Below are 26,245 nucleotides of genomic sequence, written 5' to 3' on the forward strand. Positions count from 1 at the left end.
TACTCACCATGCTGAATACTTCTATTGAGAGCCACATCTTCTCAGAGATCTAGGCCTTTTGCCATGCTTTAGGCCACCTATTCATTAAAAATCTTCCTTCATTAGCTAGCAATTTCATCACCAGTGATTACAGACATTCACTGAGGTTTTGGTGAAGAGAATATTTTCATCACAGTCCTAGCTATGCGATTTCCATCTCCCACAGCAGGACTCTGGTGGAGAAGACCAGAACTTTGCGGGTCATGCTGGGCCACCTCTGCAGTGGAATGCACTTCTGGAAGGGATGCATCCCAGCTTCCTTAGGGATTGCACCTCCCCAGTTGCTCCCTGGACCTTGCAGCTCCTTATGACTTGCCTTGGTTTTATCTGGCAGATTTGATCAGACACAGGGACGAAGCCTTATGTCTATCTGCATTCGTACCTAATTCTGTCTGAAGAGGGGGTCTGTCTTGTGAACTCTTGTTTCTTTTTCTTAAAAAAATTAAAATGGCTTTTTTTATTCTTTAAAGGGGGTAAGTTAATGTTAAAGTATCAATTAGAGATGATATTTCTATATTTAAATGGCATGTTGATGGCCCTGGCTATTAGCAAGCACTTTGGTTATTCTGTGCTAGAGCAGAGCAAAACATCTGTTGGTGCTTCTGATGTCTTGGATAATTTATTAGATTTATGTAAAAATCTGTTCTCGGAGAGAATCCATTTGTGAAATGGTTTGAAAATCATTGTCATTCTAAATATAATTTATAGGTACAACCTTGGTGGTTCTTTTGCTTGTATTCATTTGGATTTTTTTCCAGATAATGATGGAGAAGAGAAGGCAAATGCTACCAGAGATACAAAAGCAGAGGCTTTTGCTCTTTGATGATTAATCTGATATGGATAATTTTATGCAGAGTGTAGTCTCTTTTAAAATTCATTTCTGTTAGCAAAGTCCTCAGTAAAGGAACTGAACTTCAGAGGATGCTGTTATAGGGCTAAGCAGGCTGCACTGTAAAGGCCTTTAATAGAAAGCCACTCCCTCAATCTGCTTAAACTTTGGTGAGGATAATACGGCTTACTCCTGCTGATTTTTGATAAAACAGTAAAAGACAAACAGATGCTTGTTATGCCTGAGTTGATAAATGCACCCTATTGGTAAGTTTCTAATGCTTGTTCAGGAATATTTGGCCTTGGGAGCCAGAGAGAATTGATCTCATCACAGCTGGCAAGCAAGTTAAACACCTAAATGTATTTTGATGTTTAATTTTACTTGAAAAAAAATATAGAAAGGGTTAGTGCATCATAATCAGCCTAAGTGATGAATTAAAACTCCCAGCTGGTATGAGATTTTGTTTATTCTTAGTTTGCTTCTGTTCCATTTGCTTTTTTAAATAATGGTAACATAATGTCATCATATATTTGTATGATGAAGAAACCTGCTCACTGTATGTATTATGCTATTAGCCCCTTTGCTAAGAAAGCAATTTCTCAAGATGCAAAATACACTTAATATTGCATTGCTGCAAGATAGATTCTTATTGGTCCACTAAAATTACAGCTTAAAGATTAGATTCTACTCTTTGAAAGATAAAACCACTAAAGCAGAATTTGGGATGGCGCTGTGTTCCGCAGGCACAGTACAGTTTTATGCTCTTCTTTTGGTGAATTAAAAACATGAATTCGTGTTTGCAACTCTGCATGTGAGTACATTATGTATTCCTGTACTGGCAGGTACAAGATGGACATTAAACATGTTAGTATTTGCAATCCATTTTTTTTTCTAAAGACAGCCTGTATGGAAGGGGTTTGTGCCTTAGTTTTCTTTAAAAGTAGCACTGGGGATGGGGTTCAGGTGGATTGTTTCTTTTGGTTGCTTCCTTGGTTGGTTGGTTGCTTTTTTTAAGTAGAAAACACCTCATGCTAGGTGTAGAGTCTAAATCCATTTTCCTAATGTTCTTTGTCAAAGCATCATCCTTTAGTAACTACATTTGTTCATGGTAAACAAAATCCTTTTATTTATAAGTTTATGATTTTGTTGCAATAGGTGCTTTATGAAAAAGTAGCCGTTGAGTTTTTGTAACCCCAATTATAATCCATATTCAGCATGTAACAGTGAAATTTAATCTAAGATTCATACAGGATATAAAAATATGCCTTCTCTAGGGATGTCTGCTCCAATCACAGAATGTGTATCTTCTTAATAATATAGTGTGCTTGAAAAACAATTATATGATGTTCTATTATTTCTCAGTGCATAAGAAATGTAGTTGACTTGTAGAATAATCAATTGTATTCAGTTAGTCATGTATTTATAATTAAATCTTTCACTTGTAGGTATGCCTAAGCCCAGCTGTGCTGTGAAGTCCATGGTAGAGATCACATTAGTTCATGGTATAGGTTCTAAATTTTAAAATTTGGCAATATCATTAGCCTGCACGACATTTGGGTATGTTAGTTACAAAGGTCATTTCATCTGATTTGAGAACCAAATTTTAAAATTCACTTGTTTCATATGACACATTGCAAAATTTTTGTTAATTCACCTATGGTAACTTTGTGGTATTTTTGCTTATATGAGGTTCTGCCATGAATGCCAAAAAGTGTAATAGAGCTGGAGGACTGTAGCTCTTTGCCACAACATGGTGCATTAGAGGGTTGCAGGGTTTTTTTCTCATGTATAAAGGCGTATGGGTTTCATATAAGTTTGTGACTACAGTGTTTGTGTAACAATTGAAACTTCTAATGAGATGCTTGCTCAGCATATCTAGAAAATGGAGCCCAATGAAATATATTAAAAAAGTCATCCATTTTTGAAAATTTGTAATATCTGGATTTGCCTACCCAAAATTTCAGAGAATGAATTAATTAGACAATATGCAACTTTTATTCTTCAGTTTTATTGTTGAAAATGTATTTGCATAAGCTTAAAAGAAGAAAAAAATTGTGATGTGTTGTGATTTGTGATGTTTTCTATGCCTTTCTGTGTCAGTGGCATGTTTCTACTTTTCTTTTTTGTTTAAGCATACTCATGTTGGCAAAATGGTATTACTGGAAGTGTGAAAAGTATGCATGTCATCTTAATCTGAATTTTTGTTGGTGGCCTTTTTTCCTCCTTTCTATTACACAGTGTAGTACAGATCTTGTGCTAGCTTGAGCTTAATCAATCACAGGAAGTACCTGTGTCATTCTGCTGGCTTCTGAGTGAGTTTTGGTTTGTATACCTAAGCTACTTGCCTGATTTTGGAAGAGGCAATTCTATGTACATGCTTGCTTCAAGAAATGCATTATTTCCTCCTCCCCATTTTCATAGTGATTGGGAGTCACAGCTGCTCTCCACATTTAAAGGTATTGTGCAGAGCTGGAGATACTGCATTGCCACCTATCTGGCTTAAGATCTAGTTCATTTATGGAAACCAATAGGCTTGTGCCTCCATGCAAATTTGAATTATTTTATATAGAATAGTTTTCTTTAGGGTTTTGATTTGTTTTGAAATGTAACCTGTCTAATCTATGTAGACTACAAAATATTTATTATTGAAATAAGCATATGTGTTTATACATGATGAAGTTGTTAAAATGGAAGTCTTCAATATGCAAGTAAGCTTGCAATCAGTAAATTTAGTTTTATTTCATCCTGTCATGCTTGGAGTGAGTGTTGAAAGACAAACGGGCAAGCATTGCTCAGCCAGAGGGGAGAAGCACGTCATACAGCCCCCAGAATAGCATCGGCAGTAAATATGGTCATGCTGTTCTTCCCCAAGATAGACCCAGATCACATTTGTAGCACCCACCAGGTCTGCTGGTTACCGGACATTCAGGGCCTTTGATGAAACATTTACAAATGCAGCGGCAGTTTAGAGGGACCCTCTGCCCACAGTGAAGAAGCTGACATCAAGAAAATGGGAGGAAATGGGATCACAAGCCAGGAAGTTCAAACAAAACACAATTTAGGGGGAATACAAGTTTAGTCACAAAATTAAAAAACTGCTCCAAGATATGAACCGTCTTCTTGTTAAACTCCCTTTTCATGTTAACTTGATTATGTTTTCCACAGACTTAGAATCACTAAAGGGTGAAGCTATTACAGAGAAGAAAAGGTGGACTGAAAAATAGCTCTTTGTTCAACTGCCTCAGGTCACACACAGTTTCAGAGCTGGAATTAGAATGTTACTAAGAAGTGAAGAAAGAGACTGAAATTAAAAAGTTTTTTTTCCAGTTCCAGTTGTTTCTCACTTTGTGCAATATATTGCAATACAGTAAGATAGCCCTGAAGGTCTGTGGTAATGGCCTATCTAGCATGTTAGAGGGAAAGAATTAATTATTCAAGGTCAAGAAAAATCCCTGCTAATTTCTTCGTCTTGAAATGACAGATTATCCCCTCTGGGCCAAAAGGGTGTTCTCACTTCCTTGCCTCCTTGTACCTAAGCTCTGCTCATATGGACTCCTCTATAAATATAGTTTCTATGTTTTTTTTAACGTTTGTATGTTGCTCTGAGGAGTGTAACACACAAGTCAAAGTCTGCCTTTGTGTTTTGGCCACTGGACTTGATAGGACAGTAAGGGAATTCAGCCGAGGCACTGCGTCTTCTTCCAGCCCCTTCCCCCCACCGGTTTATGTGTCTCTCTAAAATCTGAAAAGCTCGCTTCAGCTTCTGGAGCTTCTCTCCTCTGGCTTTGCCTCTGCACCCGATGCATTAGCTAGGGTGTTAGTGGAAAGGGTTTGTTATTTCAGACACATACCATTGCCTGCTGCCCTCGCTTCTCCCCTGCACTTGCACAGGGCATGGAGACAGCTTCATACTTTCATTTGTATCAGTTACACACACAAGATTTAAATTCATCCCTTTCTCTGTACAGCCTTTTTTTTTTTTTTCTTTTTTTTTTTTTTGTCAGATAACTCAGTAAATGCTGCATAGCAAGTATTACTGCCTTCAGCTGGTGCTAATGTATTGTATTTTTCTTAAGAAAATCTCACTGAGCTAAATGTGACAAGGGAAGTATGTTTTCAGAGCAGTAGCTCTGGTATTTGTTCTGTATTAGTGAGTGACGTTACACAGTTGAGAAAAAATCATGCCAGCATGTTTCAGTTAGTGCCAAAAGAACATAGACAGCAATTCAGTGCCCAGATCTATTGCTGTCCAAAACTGTATCTAGTCCTATTTATACTTTCACAAATGAGGGTCTTGCTTACAAGAGGAGGTAGGTGAATGTTGTGTTAATTTGCTCTTTGATAATGAATTTATCCAGCTGTTTTACATTCTGCTGTTCTTTTATTTCAAGCATTGAAAAGTTGAGGTATTAAGTGGTATAGATAGTTTGTAACAATCAAGACAAAGAAATCTGGTTTCTTAAATCACCCATACTTGCAGTAAATTCACTGGAAATACCTAGGTGCCACAAAGTATTTTTCTCTGCAAAACAAGAGAGTTTACAGTTTCTTGCTGTTTAGTACACCTAAACCATAAATATTGATGACTAAACTCTTAAACAGTTAAACTATGTTTAAGAAAGAAGACTCATTTACAGACTTAAAGAATAACTTAAAGTGGCATCTCTTTGGATCAAGATGTGAATTAGGGGTTTACTAATTGGTATTGATTAACAGGCTAATTCTTTTGGGGCTTTTTCATCAACACATGCCAAGAGGCTGAAAATCTCAAAGAACAATTATCAATCAAATACACAATAGCAGTTTTGTTAGTTTGAAGAAAAACAGAAGTAGTTTAAATCTTTCTGAAGACCTAACAAAACATTATCCTGATGTCTGGCTGGAGAGGATGGAAGTTGTGTAACAGGACCCCTGAGTCTCCCTTTGTCAAAGCACAGAAATGAGAGCTGGTACCGCAAGTCATGCACACTGAGGGCCCTCCACTGGGAAACATTAGGAACAAAAATTCTGGTTGTCTGATAGAGATGTACTGAGAAGTGGAACTTAATGGAAAATTCTCCAGCTTTCAAAGTTCAGTAAATACAGTAAATAGATGTATTGTAATTGACCATTACAGTTTTCTCTTTGTTTCTACCGTACTATAATTTGATGACACTGCAATACTGGTGTGTAATTTATGGAATTAGATTGGGGGAAAAAATGCTAATAAGAGAAGATATTCTATTCACACTTATGGCCTTGTCCCCTCCATAAGCAATAACAAGCTGGTTACCAAGACAGCCTGATGATTTTCATGTGGTGGCATGGAGCCTGCAGATGGCACAGAGCAGAAGAGCCTTCATTCCTGTTGCTGTGCTGGTGCAGGGTGCTCTGGAACAGAGGATGACCTAAGCTTTTGAAAGCACTTTTTTGTACTTCCATCTAACATGGCTGCCTGACTGTGTCATGAAGTGGGATTTCAAAGAGGCTAATTGAAATACTTTGCATGTTACTGTTTGTTATTTAGTCCAGCTTGCACAAAGGTAATGAGCAAGAATTAAGACTGCAGTAATAAGAATTTCCAAGAAGAAATATATTTCAATGTTACTTCAATGATTAATATTGTTAAAAGTAATGGCTGTTCCTCTGTGGCAGCTATTTTTTTACTTTTCAATGAAAATGTTTGGAAGTACACAATAATGCTTTAAAGTATTATAACACTGTTTTTATGAGCAATTGTCTGAAAAAGATCAAATGTTGAGTTTAAATTAATTTACAAATTAACTTATTAAAGTTTTCAGAACATTTTCAATATAAAGTGTAACTAGGACTTTTAAAAATTTTTTAAAATTTTTAAACTTTGGGTTTATTTTGGGGATGGAAAGAATCTGATTTCAGGCTTTTTTTTAGGAAATATCTTCTAAAATTATTTTTCACTCAAATAAAATACTGCATGAGACTTCAAAAGACATTTGACAAAACTGTGTTTAACCCCTTAGATTTCCTTAAGACTTTCTGTGCCTGGTTGTTATCCCAGTAACTAGATCTTTTATGTTTTGCAGTGTGATTGTAGTAGAATTTGAACAGGCCTGAGACCTAATATATCGCCCATTGAAGTCATACGAACCACCCCACTAACTCTGGTGGACTTCATTTCAACATCTAAATAATCTGTTGTACCAGGTTAAAGTTGCATGATCTGGTTTTGTCCATAGGTAATAGGTGGAAGGTACTATTTTTTACATTCATTGTTTGTGCTGTGGTAATTTTAATCGTGAATTTTAATAGGCAGCCAAATCCCAATATGCAAGACAGTGCTGTGCAAGCATGTGACATGATAAAAATATAACTTTTAAACAGAATTTTTACTCACATGAGTTACACAACTGAGTTAATGTGAGGGAAGGGTAAGCATGTGAATATTCCTAAAAGCTCAGTAATGATCAGGTTCCTGAGCCAGCATATTACATACATGCACAGAGACAACAAACATGGGCAAGGAATTAAAAACATGGTTTACATCTTTTGAATTTGGCTGATACATTAGATTTTATAATTTGAAGACGCTGCTTGCATAAAAACTTGAGGAATGATAGACTGGATAAAGCTGTAATGATAATACCCAGATTTTAAGATTTATAGCTAAGAAATTGCCCTTTTTGCACCTTATGTAAATATAATGCATTTATTTCTGTACTTGATTAAAAGGACTGATATTTCAGGAAAATTTATTCCAGTCATCAAAACTCTTGAATTTTTTATATGATTGGAACATTTAATATTTTTGTTATAGCTCAAGAACTGGAAATGTAGGAAATTTTGAATTAGACTTTCTATAAAACTGCTAAGAATAGTTTTATATAAAAAATTAACTATTAAGCAGTGTTTCTGAAGTACTGACATTAAACTCCTTTTGCATGAAATAGGTTGGACTGTGGCATTTAGGGAGAACTTTGCAAGAGTTTTGTGGTGAAAACTCTGAAGAAAGCTTAGTATGATATGCTCAAGTAACTTTGAAAGTGACTAAATAAGTTCTATTAATACATAGACTTTGTTGGATGTAAAATGGTAACTCAGTAATTATATTGCTTGAGAATATGCATCACCTATCTAGAATTACTTAAATTGGCATCCCAGTTAAATTAGGGCACAGATAGTCTCAACTGTGACTGTCGAGATGTAACTTTGCTCTCGCCATTTCTAAAGAGCTGCTTATGTAATTCATCTGTCATATTAAAGGCAGTTCTTGTGTCAATATTAAATCTCACCTGCATGTCTGAATTCAGTGCTGTGTCCTTTTGACTCATGTCATCACCAGTAATGCAGCATCTGCAACAGGAATTTAGCCAATAACAGCTGATGACAGAAGTTTCAGAATAAAACCCGTCTTACTTTCCCAACAAGTATTAACTCCTGCACTGTCAATTAGGCCAGTTCTGCACTTGGAACTGAACCAGTGCATCTGTTCATGATGCATACACAGAATCCAGCTAATTTTCAGCTATAATGGCTATGGCTGCATAGAAAATAAGAAAAAAGTGAGGGTTTTTTTTTTTTTTTTGTTTTGGTCCTCCTCTCTCCCTCTTTCCTCCTTTCCCATAATATAATCAAACTTGGGATTTTGTTTTCTTGTCTGTTTTTCACAAATAATTGATCTGTTAAGAAAGATACTGTTTTGCTTTTTTTTTTTTACTTGCATCCATCACTTTAACGATACATCTGGCCTAGATGTTTCCTGACAATATCATGGAGTGAATGGTGAAATAAGCAAGAAAACTGATTACCAGACTACTGATTTCCAGATCTTTGAACTAATTTCTGCCTCTCCTTATTAAGTTGATTTTAGTACTGCTTATCTATTAGTATTACCTGTAAAGGTTATTTTCTTTCCCTGATGTAAAAAGACCCCAGACTTGTAGAGGAGTGTACATATATTATTCATAAGCATGTACAGGATGCTAAAAAATGCCGAAGAGAGGCCATATAGAGAAACACAGCAGGAATATTGACATGGTCAGAAAAGTGATCTAGCACACAGTGCTAGTGGTCTGCTTGTGATGGCAAGATGCTGGCCAGATTTACAGCTGGTGGCTCTGTGCCTTGTGCTGCTTTTGTAGTCATGACATTTATACATTAAAAAGTAAGTTTACGGAGGATAACTTTCATTTCAGTCATGTAAAGCTTTGTGTAAATGCAAGTGGAACAAGCTTTTCCAGGATGCTGTGAGCTTTTTCATAACCTGGCCCTTTTGCTTGCTTTTATTGGTGTATGAGAAGGCAGAGGGGCTTGGAAGCAGACACCTGTGGGTGGATAGGAACTCATCCTGGAGAAAAAGGCATCAGCTCCTTTCCTCCCTCAGCGTCTCCGGAAGAAGGTACTTTGCATCGTATTTTTGGAAAAGGGAGGCCTCGTGTGGTCAGTGGTGAGAACAGCTGTTAGGCAAACCAGGACTGTAAACACGGGCATCGTGGTAGTATTTCATAGCAATACTGATGGCTGGATTGAAGCACCCGAGTATGGTTTCAACTGTTCTGTTACTGAACAGCTATCAGCTGGCATTAGTGAGCAGTCTCTCATCATGCCTCTCAGATTATTTTGGTTTGTGACTCTGTCTGGAATTAGACTCTGGAGAAGGCACAGGGCTGCTTGTGTGCCCACTCATTTGAATAGTGCAAGGCTGGAAGTTGTCTCTTTGTTTCTTCTCATTTGATTTACATGATTTGTCCATTACCTTGTTTCTTTCTTAGTGACTTAAATCCACTCCCTTGCTTAATTAGTCAAAATTCCCCCTAAAATCAAATGTACTTGTTATTGGATGTAGCTCTTGATATACGAGGTTCAGGTCTTAAGGCTATTAATGGTGGGATCTATCTGGTATTATAGAAATTGCCTGTGGGAGTGGGTTGCCAGATTCACGTGAAGTAGCTGCCTTTATTGTGAACTAAGCAGTCAGGATGAAGGGAACAGTATTCCGGACTCTGTAATCTAACTATGGTTTTAGTTTCCTCATCTCCCCAGTACAGCAATAGTGTGTGACAGAGCTACTATCAGTGATTGCATCCTCTAAACTACTGACCCCACCTGGAGTACTGTGTTCAGCTCTGGGGCCTCAGCATAATGAAGACATGGACCTGCTCAAGTGGGTCCAGAGTATGGCCAAGAAGATAGAGGGCTGGAGCACCTGTCCTATGGGGACAGACTGAGAGAGATGGGTTTGTTCAGTCTGGAGAAAAGAAGGTTCTGGGAATACCTTGTAGTGGCATTCCAGTACTTAAAGGGGAGCTACAGAAAAGATGGGGGAAGGCTCCTTGTCAGAGAGTGTGGTAATAGGATAAGGGGTTATGGATTTAAACTGAAAGAGCGTAGATACAGATATTAGGAAAAAATTCTTCCCTGTGAGGGTGGTAAGGCACTGGCACAGGTTGCCCAGAGAAGCTGTGGCTGCCCCATCCCTGGCAGTGTTCAAGGCCAGGTTCAATGGGGCTTTGAGTAACCTGATGTAGTGGAAGGTGTCCCTGCCTGTGGCAGGGGGTTGGAACTATATATGATCATTAAGGTTCCTTCCAACCCAAACCATTGTGTGATTCTCTAATCTCCTGGGTGAGATACAGAGGAAGCTTTTTCTGACAACGGAAGCTAGTGTGTGTTACCAGATCCTTCTAGAACTTTTTTACACAGAAAAAAAATAAATCCCCCAAACAATAGCAAACAAACGACACTCCTCTGCCCTGAAAAAACAGAAAAAACAAACAAAAAACCCAAACCCAAATCCTGCTTGCAAAACTGTTCAAATTTCTATTTTTGTCTAGAAAAAAAATAATTGAGAAGCCTTGTTTCTTGAGATTGAAAGAACACGGGGGCGGGGAGGGGGGCTAAAGAAGTGTGTATTATTCTAGAGCTTTATTTCTTATTGCTATAACTTAAGGGTATTTTGCAGGAGACTGTTTGTTCAGGATGTCTTCTGGTAATTCTTATATTTTTTCCCCAAGTGCGTGATGCCAGTGTCCCTGAAATTCACAGTGGAAATACTTGTTCGAGAGAGAGGGAGGGGGGGGAGGGGGGAGGGGGGAAGATAAAACCAATACAGAGGAAATGCCGCAATGTGACCTTTTTACCGGCGCATCCACACTTCCGCGCTGCCCTAAGGGGATGCTGTGGATGGTTTTGCAGGCGGCTGGCCCTTAGAAAGGGCCGTCCTCCGAGCAGCGAGGAGAAAGAACGGGATTCCCCTACCCCCCGGCTATACCCGCTTGTTTTCATAGCCAAAAGCCAGCCGAGGCGGGGCAGACGCAGGCCTCCTGCTCCGCCCGGCACAGCGCAGTGAAGCGCATCTCGCCGTGTCGCGCCGCGCCGCACCGCCCCGCCGGCCATGGCGCCGCTGGTGCTGTACCACTGGACGCAGTCCTTCTCCTCGCAGAAGGTGAGGGGGGAGCGCGGGGTGGGCTTGGGGTGGGCTTGCGGCTCGGCTGCCTGCAGGGCCCAGGTTGTGTGGCCGCGGAAGAGGGGGTACCTGGGGTAGGGCCGCGCCCGTCGGCTCCATAGGCTAGGGACGGCTGCCCGGGCAGTGCCTCTGCTGTGGTAACCCCTTGGTACCGCTGCAGGTGCGGTTGGCAATAGCTGAAAAAGCCCTCAAGTGCGAAGAACACGATGTAAACCTGCCGCTGAGCGAGCACAACGAACCGTGGTTCATGCGCTTGAATTCCTCTGGAGAAGTACCTGTCCTGATCCATGGGGAAAACATCATTTGTGAAGCAACGCAGATCATTGATTACCTGGAAGCAACCTTTGTCGATGGTAATACCATGGGTATTCTTGGTGTGAATCACAAGAATACCAGGTCGGAAGGGACCTCAATACCTGGTCCAGCCTTTCCAGCCAAAGCATGACCTAGAGACTAGATCTCCCAGCATCCTGTCCAGCCAAATCTTAAAAGTGTCCAAAATGAAATCCTTCTCTGCATACCCATAGCATGCAGCTGTGTTGGTGTCAGCTCCATACTGTTACATGTTAGTTTGCTCAGGACCAGAAAACATTTATAGTCTCTCAGGGGACTTTCCTAGTGGGAGTATGGGATAGACCTGCATCCTTTTAATAGGAAGTGAAGGCCTTCCAGCATCTTTACAAGCAGCTGTAAGTAAAAACCTGCCACTGTCCTCCTTCCCCTTGGGGAAGGATGATGAAGTCTGTAAGGGTGATGCTGCTCTGTGCAGTGGTGAGACTGCAGTGAAAAATAATGGGTTGAACAGATCTGCACAGCTGGTGTGGTGGGGGAGGTCCTGCTTTTCTGTGAGAAGAAAAGAAAGACGCTCAGTTTCAGAATAATGGGTGGAAAAATAAGAATATTTTTTGAGCCAAAATGGAGTGAAGAGTGAAAAAAGCAGGAAGAAATACTTGGAAGTGATCACATGCAGGCCTTTGAAAGTCTGTAGTGACAGAAAACAGGCTACCTCAATTTTTGAAGAAAATGCAGAACTATAATTTTTTTAGGTGTGAAGAGGCAGTGCTTTGTGTTTCAGGGGTTTAGCACTGCAATTTCTAAGGCACGAAGAAAATTTCATTGTTGGGTGAAAATTATTTGTATTTAATGTTGGTGTCCTCATCAGATGAGGAGTCTGAGCCCAGGTAGATTGAGGGCACAGTAGAACTCAGTGGTGGGCAGAATATTCTAGTCTACTGTGAGAGGGATAAAGAGTTGTGTGCCACAGTCTCTCATTCCTGAAAGTACAAAATAGATGCTGAATCTGTTTTTTCTGTTTTGAAGGCCTCTTAAATACGTGTTTATGTGGATTGCTGCATAGGAATTGGAATTATTAAAACATTTCAAAATGATGTATGTGTATACACATTTCCCTGACCTCTGATAACTGCTGAATTATGGCAGGGAACACCTGAAGCTTCCTTAGCTATGACTGTGTCATCTCTGATGGTTGGACATAACTGAAGCAACTTCAGAAATACTGCTTTTAGTCATTTACATGGTTCTTCTGTACTTCACTCTTAACTTTGTATTGCAGAGGGAGTACCGAAATTAATGCCAGAAGAAGGGAGCATGTATTATCCAAGGGTGCAGCACTATAGAGAGCTTTTAGACTCCTTGCCTATGGATGCCTACACACATGGCTGCATCCTGCACCCCGAGTTAACAGTGGACTCCATGATTCCGGCCTATGCTACCAGCAGAATTCGTAGTATGTACTGGTATAGCTCTGAATGCCTATCACTTAGTAGGTTATTGCACTGTGTTATCTTGCATCTTCAGTGCACCTTAAGCAGAATATGTGGAGCACATATATTTCCAGTTCTGGTTGCAGTTCTTGGTAACTTGTGCAAATACTTTTTATTAATACTGTAGTCTGTTATGCCTTGAAAACTGGAAAGAAGTGTCATTTTTGAGGTGTCTGTGGAATTAATTTCCCTAATGATTGAAAATGTGTCTTGTGCATAACAGAAAATGGCAGCTGTGACTGCTGTATTTTATTTTCTGATCTTGCTGTTTATGCTTATAAAGTCATTTCTAGGGGACAGCTCTACTACTGCTTACATCCAACCACTACACTGAAGGAAACACTTCTGTGTTTGTAAACTTGTAGTAAGTTTACCTGTTAAATTAAAGCAATTGCTTTTCTCTCAAAGTGGTGCAAATGCAAATTTGCCTCAGTGAAACAGAGCCTGTTTATCTAATATATAATAGGCGAATCGTCAGGCCCTTTTTGTCTGAGGAATGTACTAGTGTCAACTTGGTGCTAGGAGTAGGGAGGAAAGTGTGAAAAATTAAGTAGCATGGACTCATCAGACCAATGGAAATTGTTAAAGCACAATTTCAACTAAAATCCTGGGTGAAAATAATGCAGCAATGTAAAATCAGGATGAAGGATGAACCAGTGGTCTGGTGGAATCAATGGTGAAATGTTCTTTGACTTCCTTGGGATGAGTATTTTACCTGAGGGACTTTTAAATACATACCAGTTTCCCATGAAAAAAATATGCAAAGGGAAGATAACTGTAATTATGTTGCCAGTCCTCCTTATAACAGAGAATCTCCTGAAATAGAGTTCCAGTATGAAATCCAGTAATTTGCAGAAATGCATAGTTCAGTGGTATTCAGAAAAATCCTTGGCAAATAATCTTTCAGTTATTATAGCTATTTTTTTCCTGTTGTTCCTTTGTTTTTGTCCTGGATTTGGACAGCAGATGCTGTTCACATAGCCTGCTTTCTTAATTTGAGGCATTTTTTTAATAGCTCTTGATGTTCATAAACAATTCCTTTGCTGGTTCAAACCCAGATGGTTTAGTTTCTAGCTTTGAAAAGCTGATCTTTTTGAGAGTGTTAGATATAATAAGCCACCAGCCAGTTATAGGTTGCGTTAATGTATACCAAATACCGTTAAGTAATTAATTGCATATATAAGATTTTAGTTGTATGATTACATCCTTCAATTTCTTCATATACTGTGTTGAAAGATGGCTTTCACAGTCATGTCAGGCCAAAATAAAGAATATATAAAACAGTGAGTTTATTATTCTCTAGCAAGAATTTTTTAATCAGTTTAATTTATAAGACTTAATTGGAACTAATCTTAATTATCAAGTACAAGTGAGAGTATTCTAGGTCTTTAAGTATGGCATTTTCAAACAAAGGCCCATTTTAAGAAGACCAAAGTCTATACACATGTAGTAGAAATAAGTAAAATGATTTTAAATTTTTCACATAATTATTTCTTTAAATCGTGTAATGAATGTTTTTCTAGAACAATCTTGTACTGCATAATGAACATTTCCAAAAGGGATCACAGATTTTGGTGTCACATTTTAAGCTAACTGAAAATACCTTGGTTCCATGTTCAGTGGTATTTAGGCTTTTGCTGTGAAATTATGCATGTGACCTACACTGATGTGAAGAAGATCTCAGTATGGGCCTGTCTGCACTTTCGCAGCATGAAAAGTGTGTTAGGAACCCAGGAAATGAGGTGCAAAACCAGCAGAGACCAAAGGTGCTTTAGTAGAATTTCATGGACAGATTTTGGTAGAGAAATGGTTTTATCTGAGTAAGAGAAAAATATTAACAAGAATTTCTCATTCTTGCCTGGCAGATAATCACTTCATATGACTCATTGCAAACTGATGAGCAGGTGTGGTGAGGTCAATTTATGCAGCAGTTAAGTTTTCCAAAATACGATGCTTTTGAATCCCAAGTTGGTGGTGGTGCTTCATTGAAGTACCACTTCCCATTTCTTTGGTGTAGTATTTGTACACAAGCTATTGGTCTGTTTCTGTGGATTGCATTATGGGCACATTTGGATATCTGATGTCATTCCTTTGTTTTTCTGTGTCAGGCCAAATCAGTAACACAGAATCAGAGTTGAAGAAACTTGCAGAAGAAAATCCAGACCTTCAAGATGCCTACATAGCAAAACAGAAGCGCCTTAAAGTAAGAAAACTCTTTATATTCCCCCCTTTATTATGAGCTTGTTATTGTCAGGCTCCTTCTGTCACAATGTAAATATTTGTTTTGCCTGGCATTACCAGTAATGCCATGCAGTGGTTTAACCCTAAAAGGCATGAAGCAGACTATCCCCTAAGATCAGCTACACACTTCAGTGTGTGCTGAAGTACTGGACTGATCCCACTGATTTCACAGGTAAGTATATATCTGGTGTGGGGCTGTTGAGTACTATCCAAATGATATCCAGCTGACTGTGTGGAGAAAATAATCATGTTTTGTAAATTAAAGTTTCTCTGATGAAAGTATAGACTCTGTACAATGATTGAAACACTAACCTGTATATATGTTCAGTCTAAGCTCCTGGATCATGATAATATAAAATACCTAAAGAAAATACTGGATGAACTGGAAAAAGTTTTGGATCAGGTTGAGACTGAATTGCAGCGGCGAAATGAGGAAACACCAGGTAAGGAATTATTCTTTCTAAATCCTGTTGGTGCTTATGTTTGGGGAGACAGAATAAACTTATTGACAGTGCCATTATAGAACTGGTTTCAGTACATCCGATTTGATACCTTTAGCGTATACTGATCTAACATCACAGGAGGGATTAATGCTGTTTTGAATACTATTTTAGTTTACTGCTGCAGTGAGTTCTCACTGTCTTATGAGAGTGCTTGATCACACTTTCAGCATAGTGAGTGTAATTAGCTGCACAGTTTTGCAGTATTTTAACAGCAAAATAAGAAAAACCTTAACTGTATAATGTTCTTGATGTAGTTGCAGGCCTCAGTTCACTAGAGTGATCGCTACCTTAGTGTTTAACACAGGTTTATTACAATCTTGTGTTAATACTGTGCTGATATTTGTGGTAGATGCAGAATTAGCAATTTGGGTAAGTGTTCTAATCATTAAGCAACTGCTCTCCCCCATCCTCTTGGAAAGCAGTAGTGTTTACCTGCCACCCACCCAAATGGAAATCAAATTTTGTTTAAATGGGATTAGTCTTCTGCTTCTTCAGAGTCTGATCCAACTTCCAGTAGTGCAGATAGAAATCCTTCCTCTTGACTTCACTGGGAGCTGCATGAAGCATTAGTCAATATCACCTACATCTGCTTGAATCACTAGCTCTTTGCATTTGGCTCTATAAATAGCTGTTGTAGTAATTATCAGTTATTATCAAGACAGCAGATTTGAACCAGCAATTGATAATCTAGGTTAAATTTTCTACTGGCACAACTGTGAGTCATAGAAAATGTTCTAACTCACAAAGAATGGTATGACTTTGTTCAGCAAACTAAGTCTGTCACCATTTCCAGCAGCCCATTTGCTTTTTATGCTAAATAGCCTTTCCAAGGAGTCAACTGATACAATATCAATGAGCTTATGGAAACCGCCAGGATCACAGGCTATTACTGGCCTCTTGGAATTTTGTCTGAGGTACTCACATTTTTGAGGTTTGTGACCAATGCTTCTTCAGGTCCTGGCCAACCTCTGAGCTTCTGCTTATCTCACTACCACTCCAATCACTCATTCACTTACTGCTGCTGCCACAGCAGGCATCTTTCTTTCGCACAGGTTAGGTTCTTTGATCTTCCTTTCCATCATCTTACTTACTTAATGCACTGGATGGGCAGCCACAACTTCTCATTGTAAAAAAAGCCCATGGAAGGACAGGTGGACAAACTCTGTCTTCTCTCTGAGCTAGTGTGTTTGGTGCTGGTCAGTCATCTGATCCGTTTATTTTTGACTTAAAAGTCTCCAACAAATGAATAGTGTTTGAGTGAGTGCCATAGAGCTGAGTGGGACCAGCAAGATGATGAATTCTTCAGGCAAGTGGTAGCTTTTTAATAAAAGCTAACCTGCCAGCTTCCTTTCCACTCCTGTTTAATTTAATCCAGATTTGAGAAATGTAGTTGAGGAAAATAAGTGTTTACTGTGGGTTTTAATTTTTGGACCTAAAATGCATCTCTTTTTCCCTCAACAAATGTAGGCCAGGCTGATGAGCCTAGGACTTTAGAATATTGTGTGAAGAATATACAGGGATTAGGGAAATGTTCATTGATTATAGCCTTATTTTAGCTGAAGTGTTGATGGTGTTTATTAGACAGCATTTTAAAATAGCACTAAACTAAGTGCTGGCACATGGGGGCTTCTTTGTGGCTTGTATTCCATTAGCTCCTAATTCTTTATGTTTTATCTCTGCTTAGAGGATGGAAATCAGCCTTGGCTCTGTGGTGATTTCTTCAGTCTGGCAGATGTATCACTTGCTGTCACATTACATCGCCTGAAGTTTCTGGGATTAGCAAGAAGAAACTGGGGAAATGGAAGGCGGCCGAACTTGGAAGCCTACTACGAGCGTGTCCTGAAGAGAAAAGCATTTTGCAAAGTTTTAGGACACGTCAACAATATATTAATCTCAGCTGTGCTGCCAACAGCGTTCCGTGTGGCCAAGAAAAGAGCTCCCAGGGTTCTCGGCACCACCCTGCTGGTCAGCATGCTGGCGGGAATGGGTTATCTTGCTTTCATGTGTCTCCGGAAGAGGTTTACCAATGTGATACTGCCATTTAGAACCAGGCAAAGTTACTTTTAGATCCATCTGCCCCTGGTGGTGAGTGGAGGGCATCTCTACCCGCCCCTGGAAAACTTCCCCAATGAAATATAAACATAGAAGAAAGATTATGTCTGTGAATTAGAACATTGTCACACAGTAATCATCTCCTGCTATTGTAGAATTGGACTGGCAATGCTGAGATATTTGGACAACAAAGGAAAGAAGAGACTTTCTCTTCAGACAAGGACCTGTAAGGGCTGTGACAGTGCTTTGTTAAAGTGGTATTGTCTCTTTTATGCAGTAGCTGACCTAATTATAATGCTTTTATTTAATAGATATGCAGCAATGTGACAGCTTTTCAGTGCAGGTGCAATGCATTACTGTGCAGAAACCAGCATTGTTGAAATACAGAAAATAGTACTTACTCTTAAGTAGCTGGAGTAGGATTTAAGTGGATCATAGGCTCTATGCCTGGTGTGTGCTGGAGTGAGTGTCTCTGTACTGATGAATGTCTACTGATTTGCAGCTGGACCTTCAGGAATGTTTAAGAAGTAGTGTTGTGGAGCCACTTTTGTCACTGTACATTCATGCACCAGTGCAGGAAGAGACCTGAAACGCATATTATAGAATTGTAGAATACCAAGTTGGAAGGTATCTCAAGGATCATCTGGCTTTCTTGGCAAAAGCAGAAGATGGCCCAGCACTCTGTCCAGCTGAATCTTAAAGTGTCCAGTGTTGGGGAATCCAACACTTCCTGGGGAGATTATTCCAATGACTGTTCTCATTGTGAAAAATTTTCCTCTTGTGTCCAGTCAGAATCTCCCTAGGGGTAACTTGTACCCATTACCCCTAATTTTTATTGTATGACTCCTTCTAAAAAGGGAGTCTCCATCTCTGTAGCCACCCTTTAAATACTCACATACAGTGATAAGGTCTCTCCTGAGCCGCCTTTTCTCCAGCCTGAACAAGCCCAGCTCTCTCAAACTTTCCTCATACAACGGCCTTCCCAGTCCTTTGATCATCATTGCAGCCATTCTCTCCGTCTTGTCCACATCTTTTTTGTATTGCAGGAACATGGTATTCCAGGTGTGACTTGAAGCACTGAGTGGGACAGCAACATCTTTATCTCTACTGGGGATACCCTTGTTGATGTAACCCAGCATCCTGTTGACTTTCTTTGCTGCAGCTGCACATGGTTCACTCATATTGAGCTTGCTGTCCATCAGGATCCTCAGGTCTCTTTCCACAGAGCTACTCCCCAGATGGATAGATTCCAGCCTGTGCTGCACTCTTAGAGACTGTGTTTACCAGGGGGCAAGACTTTACACTTGTCATTGTTGAAATTCAAAAGGTTCTTGTCAGCCCACTCTTCGTGCTTATCCAGTTCTTCTTGCAGGGTAGCTCTTCCTTCCACAGTGTCCACTTCCTCACTCAGTTTGGTACCATTGGCAAACTTAATAATGGTACATTTGATCCCATCATCTGGATAACTTATGAAGACACTGAACAGTGTTGGGCCCAGTATTGATCCCTGAGGGACCCCACTAGTGACAAGTGCCAGTCTGAAAAGGAGCTCTTTGCTACCACCCTCAGGGTGTGATCAGCTAGCTCCCCCCCCACTGCACAGACCACTTGTCAAGACAATAATATAACAGTTTCTCTAGGAGGCTTTGGGAAACCATATTGAAAGCCTTGGAGAAGTCCAGGTAGGCAGAGTCCACAGTTCAGTTTGCCCCTGTTGAATTCATGCTGGCTTTTCCCAGTTGTGTGCTTGGTTTGACTTGTGATAGCCTACAGGAGGATTTGTTCCATACTCTTCCCAGGGATTTATGTAAGATTGATGGACCTGTAATTTCCAATAGTTATTTGTCCACTTCTCCATCTCTAGTATGTCTTCTGGTTTTGAGCAGACATCAGTGATTTGTGGACCACGAGTGAGATTCTCCAGAGACATCAGCAGTCAACAGATGCTAGGCTTCTGCTGAAATACAAGTGGGAGTGAAAAACTTGAAACTTGTCTTTTGAAAGCTTTTTGGGTAGGCTTTGGCTCAGCCAGGTACCCAGCTCAGCTGCGAGCCCTTACTGAGTCAACCCAAACTATCTATTTCGGTGCACGTTTACTGCTTTCATTGAGGGTGGCTTGATAGAGTTGCCTGCCTATCAGTGTCCCATGTACCCTTTCTTTCCACTTCGAGCACTAGATACAATCTTGCACACTACTTGGCTATGTTAGCAATGCCACATGCCTCTATAAAATGTTTGCCCACAATGTGCCACAGCCAACTAGAAAATGTATGCACAACAGTGCATTTTGTAGTAGTTTAAAATAGTTCACTACCTTTCAGTCTGGTTAGGTAGCCTAGACAGAAGGTGGAACTGTAGTTTAGCAATCTGTTTACTTATGCAGAGGTGTCATATTGGTGGTAAGTGAAAATATATGTCAGTTTGGAGACAGATTATATGTACTGCAGATTTTTCACAAAGCTGCACTCTTGCAGCACATAGGAAAGGTGTAGAAAAACACTTTGATTACCTCCCATTATTCAGCAAATGCTGGGAGTTTTATTAGGTTTGAAATGATCTCCCAGTTCAATGAGAAGTGCATAGTTACCTGGCATAGACTTTGAAACATTTTGCAGCAAGAAATCAGTTGGGAAGGGCTGAAAATTCTCCTGACAGTTTAGTAAGATTTTTATATTCTTGATGAATGTCTGAAAGCCTCAGAATTTTGTTTACAAGCTGTAGATAACTGCAACAAGCAAAACTTAGCTTTAGATAGCCTAAGAACATTTTAGATCCAGTGCTGGTGTCATTGGTCTTTCTGCACACAGCAGAAAGAAGATCCTCTCTCAAGTTTGCTGGAGAGAACTGAGGCAGTTTCTGCCTGGGCAGTCTCACCATCTAGCATATATCAAAATGGATAAAATTGTTGAATACTTCTACTCATAATTTAATATTGTGCTAGTTGTCTAGCAAAAGAAGACCTAAATCTCATTGCTCCTTTTCAGTAACAAAAAACATCTTACCTAAGAAACAATGCTTTATTTCATTTGTTAAAAGGAGAGTTTTATATAACTCTATTTCATGACCCAGTTGTCCTCAAGAACTTGTTGAATTAAATATGCTCTATTTATAAAAGCTTTAGAGTAAGCTTAATCTATTAATGTGCCGGCAGCTTCAACTGAGTTTGTTGTTTGTGTATTGCAGTTCATCTGCATTTACTTGTAACAAGCAAATTCCACTAAGTTTGACACAGAGTAAGGCCTGTAACTTAATGCTTCCCTGGCATGTGTTCCTGTCAGGCCATCTGTAGAACATAATCTGATCAAGTCAGGGTAAAATTCAATATATATGATTTAGCTTTCTTTAGAATTGATTTATGTTTTACTTTTTCTTCCTCTTTATTTTAATACATTAATTATAAATAAGAATACTTATATTCCCAGAGGTGTGCCGGTTTAATTCACACTAACAGTCCAGTGGGCTGTGATACAAATTATCAACGTTTAACAGTTCTACTTCCCCCAGAGCTCCGTGATCTCTGCCAGGAGCTGCAGATACTTTTGGGAAGCAGTGAAATGACCACTAGATGTCAGTAGTCCTCCAGGGCTACGTTTTGGCATGCGTCTGAGATGTGCAGGAAAACGCTAGTTTTCACAAAGATAATGTGATCTCAGTGTAAGATGGATGTGAGCATCCTCTTCAGACTGGTAGTCTCTCGAGAGCTCTTGAAACCACTGCTTTGGTCTATCACAGGTTGGTTCTCTGATGCCTGTCAATTATACTAGTGTGTAGTTTCGACACTGGATAAATAAGAGGGCAAAGTTGAAATAATATTTCACATTAAAATGAATGTAACTGAACAGCAATTAAACTTGTCTGCAGGAATGAATGTGGATAAAACTTGTACTGTGGGGAAGTTTGGATCTCTGGTTTAATTCGTATTTGTTACTTCAACTATTTGAAGCCTCCTTATTTTCACTGCCCTGAAGTACTCTGTGCAACATCGATTTCTGTACAGGTGGCAGGAAAAGGCTTATCCATGATTAAATTCCTCAAAATAGGATGAGATTTAGAAGCACATGTGCTGTATTTCGCTCTTTGCACAGGATAGCTTTTGTGTGGTGCTTGTAAAGTTTCTTTTCAGCCTGCCTTATTTTCCTTGCTGTGGTACCTCTCTTTACTATTTATATTGGATACACAAGCCATCTTCTGGTTTTCATTACCTGTTTGTTCTCATATCATGCATCAGATGTATTTCATATCTTTTTATGTGGGACCTGCAAAATAAACACTGATTCAAGACCACTTTCTAGACTGGTTTATGTCTTCTGTATCAGTAAAACAAAGTACATTTGAAGATCACACAGTGTTGCTGAAAGGAATCTGATTCTGTTCAAGGAGAAAAAGCTCTGCTGTTTCGGTTGAAAAGGTGGTCAGCAGGTTACCTTGCATGTATTTTGGAACAACAGTTAAAATGATGGTTTTCTTTGGTTGTCTGTCTGAGCTGTATATGCATGAGGCTCAACAGAAGACATTTAATAATGCAAAAAACCCCAAACAACCACATTTAAAGAAGGAAGGCAAGCACTTCTTGTGTTTTCAATTAATTCTTACTAAAGAAACCCCCCCCTTCTCTTCTGAATGTGACCCCAGTTCTTGACTTACATTGTAGAGCTGCAGAAGCTGGGGCTCCTTACTGTCAGGTGCGTGACAAGCATGTAAGCTGTGCCCACACTGATGTTATCCTTAAAGGGATGAAGCGGTGTTTCCTGACCTGTGTTAGTGTCTCCATAAACGTTTAGTTTGGGGCTTTTTTTGGCCTTGCACTGTAGCAGTCTGCATTGGACCTGCTTTCTTGTAAGCAGAAGAACAGACAACAGTACTTGAGGCTTGCATGCAGCTCCTCTTGCTATTTGAAAGTTGTGGGAGCTGCTAGGATCAGGTAGACAGCTGGTCAGGTTTGAGTTCAGGGAGATTACAACCCCTGTGGTCTGTGACCAACCTAGAGGTATCCTTGATGTTAGCATTAATCGGAAGTATACACAGAGCCATTGCTGTGAAAGGCTTATGTCTAAACAGGGAAGAGGAGCAAGAGTGAATGGGAAGCTAAGTACAGCAAGTAGAAATACCTTGTCCAGGTTCACACAGCATACGTACCCTTCTGTAGATCACATTTTTAATGGAATTTTTTACTTAAATCTTAATTTTTGGAGAGCTGCTAACGTTTGGAGAGCAGATTGGCATGCCCTAATTCCTGGGGATTAGAGATAGAAATAGAAAGTAGGAGAGAAGTAGTGGAGCTAGCTAACTGAGGCCCAGTGGACTCTGCAGTAAGATATATGACAGATAATTCTTTCCTGAGGTCTCATTATTAAGTTTATCTCTCTGTTTAGCTGATGTTAGACAAAGAGGTGTACGGTTATGCTTAGGCGATTTATAAGATGTGCTAAGGAAGTCAAAAGCATAGAGAAAAATCTCAACAAAATATGGAGTTTTGTTTCTACTTTCTTTAAAAATGAATTTTTAGTTTTGGTGCAGTATCAGCTCACAAAGTCAGGCACTGATTTTCGGCAGGAAATTCCAGAAGCCAGAGTTCTGTTAACTCACTCATACAGTACTTGAGTAGCATTTTTATTTCTGTTTTTCTTTCTAAGTTACAATCATAGTGCTTTATTTAATGTGAAGTTAAAAATGTTCCACCGTAAAATAGTTAAGCTGTGGATAAATTTAGTGTTGTGGGAAGAATCTGCTGGAATTTGCAGAATTTAAATTCTAGCTGTTTCCATCTTAGCTTTAGATCAGCATTAATTTTTTTTTAACCAAAGTTTAAAATACTTATAATGGTATAAAAGTGTATTGTGTAAACTAATGTATAATAGCATAACTAAATACAAATATCTTTATCAATAGATATTAATTTCCTTTATATATTATATACAGCATCCCTATTTATCCCTTCCATTTCTTCTGCTAAAAATGGGTAATTGACAGTTATGTATATTGCTCTGTTGCTTATAAAAAACAGCTCTAAAGCCAAAATGAGTGAAAGTTGGTTGATTTATTTACAATTAACACAGTTAAATTAACACAAGACAGTTTTTGTTCAAACTCAGTTCTTTACTATGTGCAATTTCGGAGATCCTTTGTTTAGACATTGTCTAAATCCTGTCGTGAGGTCAGGTATACTCCCCACCAGCAGCCTGAAAGGGAGTGAAGGAGAGGTTCTGTACCGGACTGTGACTGAAGACCCAAAAAGAAACAGCTTTTCTACAGTACTGTGTTCAGCTTGGGGGGTCCCAACACACCAGGGATGTGGACCTGTTGGAACAAGTCCAGAGGAGGCCATGAAGATGCTCTCCCGTGAAGACAGCCTGAGAGAGTTGGGCTTGTTCAGCCTGGAGAAGAAAAGGCTCTGGAAAGACCTTATGGCAGCCTTCCAATATCTAAAGGGGGCTGACAAGAAAGCTGTAGAGGGGCTTTTTACAAGTGCATGTAGTAATCAGACCATACGTAATGGCTTTAAACTGAAAGAGGGTAGATTTAGATTAGATATTATGAAGAAATCCATCACTGCGAGGGTGTGAGACCCTGGCACAGGTTGCCCAGAGAAGCTGTGGCTGCCCCATCCCTGGAAGTGTTCAAGGCCAGGTTCAATGGGGCTTTAAGCAACCTGGTCTAGTGGAAGGTGTCCCAGCCCATGGCAGGGGGGTTGGAACCAGATGATCTTTAAGGTCCCTCCAACCCAAGCCATTCTATGATTCCAAAGGTGTTTACTTTTCAGGCAAAACTGGGGAGCACAGGGAGAGGGAGTGAGTCAGACTGCTTGTGTCACTGCATATTTTTGTGTGGGATGTGTTCCCCTTCACTGTTCCTACATGAAACAGGTTCAGCTGCTATTTGCCCTTATTTCAGTCTCATCATGGTAGTATTTGATAACATTGGTAACATCATGAATGTAGGTACTTGAGAATATAAATTAATGTATTTGGTGCTTCCTATTAGTTGTTTGTCCACTTCAGAAGCTGGATGCTACTGCATTTAGACTGGACAAAAAGCTAGCTCTTGAGAAACAATTGCCATCCTGAAAATGGGTCATTCAGGGCTTGTTTCAGAAAGGTTACCTAACTTCAAGTGTTCAAGCAGGTAATGTCATTGTTTCCCTACACAGCAGAATATAGAACATTCATGGGGCCAGACCTGGTCTGAGGAGACCACTGTTTCTGTCACCTACTGAGGCATTCACCTTACAGAAAGTGAGCTTTGTACTGAAGTTGGTAAAACCCAGTAGAGAGGAAAAACTCCCCCCTCGTGGTTTCTTGCCCTGTGCTATAGATTGCAGAGTAAGGCTTCTTCTTTACCAACACAAAACATGTCTGTCTGTTAAAATCAGAGACTGCCAATCACTGAGCAATTTTATGGAGAGAGGGCTTACACACAGCCTCCTCTGCCAGTTATGTCTAAAAGCCAGCAGTTAGCAAATGCTGACCTCTTGGAAAGAGTGTTTTTAGGTGCATAACACAGGTTTGGTGAAGCAGAGGGAATTCCAGCCCCAAATGAACCAGAGAAGAAACTGTCCAGAGAAGCTCCATCAGCATTTCTTCTGATCCAGTTCTGGGTGACTCTTCTGCAGATGGAGAGAGACGTTTGTATTGCCATTTCACAGGAGGTATTTGTCCTATCTCACTTCAACTATTTAATTGAAATCAATGGAGGTAAATGCTGTCAACAAGTATCTATCTTGGTTGAATGCATGGTGAAGTCAACTTCCTAATACAGATATTGAAGTTGGACCGCTGTTCAGAAAGGTACTGTGAAAGCATATGCTTTGAACTGCATAACTCTTCCCAGACACCTTGTCACAGCCTAGACACCAAACTAGACTTGTGGATTGTACCCCCGAGCCAGAGCAGTAAAAGTAGAAGGACCTATTGCTTAGATTGTCAGGTCTTTTAATAGAATAGCACCAGAAAAGATCTCACAGGAAGTGTGTACCAGATGCTCTTTGTCTAAATATAGTGCCTTTAAAAGTTGTGCACTCTTCCATTGTGCTGAGTTTTAGAAAGTTTTAATACATGGAGGCACAAGCCACTAAAAGTTACAGAGGAAACAAAATTGGCTGATGTTGCAGTAATGGAGGTATCAAGATTTCAGTTTCTAACAAAAACCCAGATTCAGATCTGGTATGAGTCATTATTACAAAAAAATTCGGTTGCATTTTCTTACATCGGATCTGAATTTGATTTTAAAGTCATTATGCCATGAGTCACATTTTAAGACTTTGCCTCAACAAGTTTTGTTTTAATCAACCTATCTGTTACAAAGACAATGAAAGCTGCACAGTACCTTTTCAAAACAAAGGTTATATGCAGAGCTGAAGCTTTTAAAAGCTGTTTAAGCT

General features: G+C 39.6%; 1 protein-coding gene across 1 annotated transcript; it reads left to right on the forward strand.

The window, feature by feature from the left end:
* The first annotated feature begins 11,152 nt into the window (after nt 1-11,152).
* GDAP1 (ganglioside induced differentiation associated protein 1) lies at nt 11,153-17,967 on the forward strand. The gene is made up of 6 exons (XM_061342774.1): nt 11,153-11,267; nt 11,449-11,641; nt 12,862-13,035; nt 15,181-15,275; nt 15,642-15,756; nt 17,501-17,967. Exons 1-6 carry the CDS (start codon nt 11,217-11,219, stop codon nt 17,881-17,883), a joined length of 1,011 nt encoding a protein of 336 aa, XP_061198758.1. The 5' UTR covers nt 11,153-11,216; the 3' UTR covers nt 17,884-17,967.
* Nucleotides 17,968-26,245: the final 8,278 nt, after the last annotated feature.

This window comes from Neopsephotus bourkii, unplaced genomic scaffold (assembly GCF_033783945.1).
Source record: "Neopsephotus bourkii isolate Nb327-2 ecotype Australia unplaced genomic scaffold, CSIRO-AGI_Nbou_v1 NB_1820, whole genome shotgun sequence".
NCBI classification, from domain to species: Eukaryota; Metazoa; Chordata; class Aves; order Psittaciformes; family Psittacidae; genus Neopsephotus; species Neopsephotus bourkii.

Bases quoted from the DNA above. Each gene is read 5' to 3' on its own strand.
- GDAP1 (XM_061342774.1), top strand. From the start codon at position 11,217: ATGGCGCCGCTGGTGCTGTACCACTGGACGCAGTCCTTCTCCTCGCAG. The intron at 11,642-12,861 runs GTAATACCATGG...TTTGTATTGCAG, and splicing joins GGAAGCAACCTTTGTCGATG to AGGGAGTACCGAAATTAATG. The intron at 13,036-15,180 runs GTATGTACTGGT...TTTCTGTGTCAG, and splicing joins TGCTACCAGCAGAATTCGTA to GCCAAATCAGTAACACAGAA.